Here is a 3,442-nt window from a genome sequence, read left to right as displayed (position 1 = left end):
CACTATATACTGTATACCATACCATCACCACCAGAAGTGGGGTGGGGAAGTTGCTTGCCACTGACTTGCTCGATGGAGCAAACGTGCCAATACCTGAATTAAACCATAATGCAAGAAAAACCTAAAAACCGATGTCAAAGTTCGAGCATTACATAGTGTAATCCAGCAGGGTTGTCTTTGCGTGATATTTGAAAGGATCGCATCGTTTTTTTGAACACGAGAACTTTTCAAACAAAGAATACACAAACAATGTCGGAAATGAGAATGTATTCGGCATGCGAAAGAGTAAGATAATTCGTGTATCGGGAACAATCGGGAAATCGCGACTACATAGTATTTTTTATCGATCGAGACCGTACAACGTCCATGTTTCGTAAGTTTGTTAGCAGATGGCTCTGCCGATAGTCTCGTACGGAGCCAGGATATTCCATGATGTTCCACTGGCAGCGGACTTAGTTGCGCGGTTGTGCGTAGACCAAGACGAGCGTTCGAGTGTTCGGTTATAATCGTGGGGAAACAATTACGGTATGGTGAGCGACAAATATACGTTCGATTTGGGTAGATTCGTGTGACGAAAAGAGGGTGCGGGGATCCGATACATTTTCCACGGACACCGCTGGCCTTTCTATATAAAGTATCGCAAGGGAACGTGTTAAACTCGAAACAACGCGACGAATATAACGCCAGGATAACGTCCTTCGGTGGATAGAAAGTGTGCGAGTTATCGGGGAATCGATATACGCCGCTGTGCAGGCCACGTGTGTGATGCAGTTATGAGTTACCTCGTAGGCGTGTGTAACGATCGAAATGTTTCATGCGGTGACCGTATAAAGAGTTAGTAAAGCGGTTTGCTGGACAAGTATTTATGAAAAGGGAAAAGAGAACGGAAAGAAGCAACGGAGATTAACAGTGACGCCGCGTGAATGCTGGAGAAAGAATTCGTTTACAGTTTGCCAATATAGGAAGTGACAGAACCATGCCCGGTAATCGAGGAAGTGGTGTGCACGGCATAATGCCACCGCACTATCTGCACGAGTTGCCGGCAGAGGATGAACAGAGACTGGAAAAGATATTTCAGAGTTTAGACTTGGACGGGAAAGGAAAAATCGACGTCAAGGATTTGTCGAAGGCACTCCGCAAGGTCGGAGTGGACAAATATTATGCCGAGGTAATTCCAATTATATTTCTATTTACAAATTGGATTAATAAATGAACGTATACGTATACGTACAATTTTCAAGTCTCTGATATTTCAATTCGATGTAGTTTGCTGTTACACGTTTACGATCGAACATAATGCGGACGTTGCGTGAGCCTTTCAGACGACTTGGATAAATTAAGAATCGTTCGATGTTCCATTATTTTTCTACTAGAAATTTCTGTTGAGAATTTTGTAATGTCATCGATTCTGATCGTAAATCTTAAAAGTATCTCAAGTAAGATTTGTTTAGATTTCACGGCTCGCCCCTTAAGGCATATATACACATGTATACGTATAGGTACAAAGGAGACGTACCGTAGATGTTATATAAAATAATCTTACAATCATGTTAACGAAGAATAGCATCATTATCGATTTTAAATGGCTCATTTTAAAACTTGCCTGCAACCTGTAAATTACAACTGTATGTGTACAACTGTACACTGTGTGTTCTTTATTTTTTTTATTCGTAATACATTAGAACGCGACATTGAAATAGAATTATTTAACAAATCGAATTCTTTGAAATACGAGGAATTGTTTGCTACAGAACAATATCGATTGCACTTGAACAGAGTAGTATATTTTAAAATAGGTTAATCATCGATATTCTCGAAGCACGTCTGTATGTATATTGCTTACATTTCGTACTAAATCCAATTTATGCTGTTTCGTACAAGGTTGATACGTCTTATTAGTGATTTTAGAAAACTGCGATAAGTAACGCATTACAACGCGTATATGCAGTATGGTTGGGCGCAATTATTTTCATTCCTATTTTACATTCATATATTAAGTAGTACTTGAAATTTTTTTTCTACTACAATTATTTTGTAATTCTCCGTGCTCTTTGAAACTCGAAACTCGGTTGAGATAGAATAACAGCTACGAATTATTTTTCTTCCTCAGGAATTTTTAGCTCGTTCGGACAGCACTAAGAGCGGCGATATTAGTCTGGCGGAATTTATACATTACGTTCGCGAGCATGAAAAAAATTTACGTCTACAATTTACCCATCTTGACAAGAATAAGGATGGTGAGTGAATGCATGGAAGCGTAGGGTAGTCGAGCTATAAATTCGTTCATTGACGCTACAAAAAGGATACAGCCGCTTAATTTTCCTTTTGTAGGGAGAATCGATTTGGAGGAATTAATAAAGTCTTTCGAAGAATTAGGGATCAAGATGGACTACGCGGAGGCGAAGAAATTGCTTCAGAGGTAAGTTTTAACGTAATGGCGAATTCTACGCGTGTGTACCAGCCGTTTCCAAACTTCTTTTCCACTCTCTCTCTCTCTCTCTCTCTCTCTCTCTCTCTCTCTCTCTCTCTCAGGGTCGCACTCCTCTCCTCGCGTTGGAAAGGCCTGGTTTACACACACGTCCGACGCGATATCAATGTTTTACGTGAAATGCATGGTTTTGTAATATCGGTTTATAGAATGGACAAGGATGGAAGCTTGACTATAAGCTTCAACGAGTGGCGAGATTTTCTGCTTTATGCCCCCAGCACCGATCTTCTGGGTTTGATCGAATATTGGCATCATACAAACGTGAGTACATCCATACGATTATGTTGTCGATAATAATTACGTGTAGGTTTGAAAATGAGGGTTAAAAGAATCAACCGTCTCGATTGGCCTTTTCTGTGTGCAATAATTTTGTGTAACACCTGTTTAATAATTTCTCGTCGTTAGCGGAAAATAAGCGCAATAGTGGGAAATGGTTCAGAGCGTTTGCATGCTAGCTCTTGTACAATGAACTCGTGAGTGTAGTTAGATGTGTATGGGGGGACGATCGAATCGATTCTGGGCTCCGATTCGTCGATGGAGAAGGCTCGACCGGAGGTGTGACGTGTGACTGTCATTTGAAATGACCTTGACGGTCTCCCAGCTGTTTCCAGCACCTTTCCCCGCTTGGTTCGTTCTCCACCGCCAACTTACCTACTCGATTTCGCATGGTCATGCGCAGAGTGCAATCATCGTGCGCGTGCGCCATCGGAACTTTTTTTTTCCCTCTGCGACCGTCTACCTTCTCATAGTAGAGGAGTAGACTGATTGTGAGAATCGTGCGATACGCTTTCTAAAGATGTAATTTAATTCTTTAAACTGTTATCGTGTGCAGCTACATCGCAGCATAATACATTATTTGGAACAGTGGAAATATTACTTGCGACAAGTGATTTAGAACAAAATATTTTTAACGCACGATTATAATTTTTTTTCCTTGATTCTCAGTAATAACGA

At 40.7% G+C, this 3,442-nt stretch overlaps 1 protein-coding gene across 1 annotated transcript; it reads left to right on the top strand.

The window, feature by feature from the left end:
• Nucleotides 1-405: 405 nt before the first annotated feature.
• On the top strand, nucleotides 406-2,797 carry LOC128882146 (calcium-binding mitochondrial carrier protein SCaMC-1-B-like). Its single transcript, XM_054133715.1, has 4 exons — nucleotides 406-1,168; nucleotides 2,111-2,237; nucleotides 2,332-2,419; nucleotides 2,638-2,797. Exons 1-4 carry the CDS (start codon nucleotides 977-979, stop codon nucleotides 2,780-2,782), a joined length of 552 nt encoding a protein of 183 aa, XP_053989690.1. The 5' UTR covers nucleotides 406-976; the 3' UTR covers nucleotides 2,783-2,797.
• The last annotated feature ends 645 nt before the right edge of the window (nucleotides 2,798-3,442 follow it).

Source organism: Hylaeus volcanicus, unplaced genomic scaffold (genome assembly GCF_026283585.1).
Source record: "Hylaeus volcanicus isolate JK05 unplaced genomic scaffold, UHH_iyHylVolc1.0_haploid 19728, whole genome shotgun sequence".
Classification (NCBI taxonomy): Eukaryota; Metazoa; Arthropoda; class Insecta; order Hymenoptera; family Colletidae; genus Hylaeus; species Hylaeus volcanicus.
This window is presented reverse-complemented; position numbering and strand designations above follow the sequence as displayed.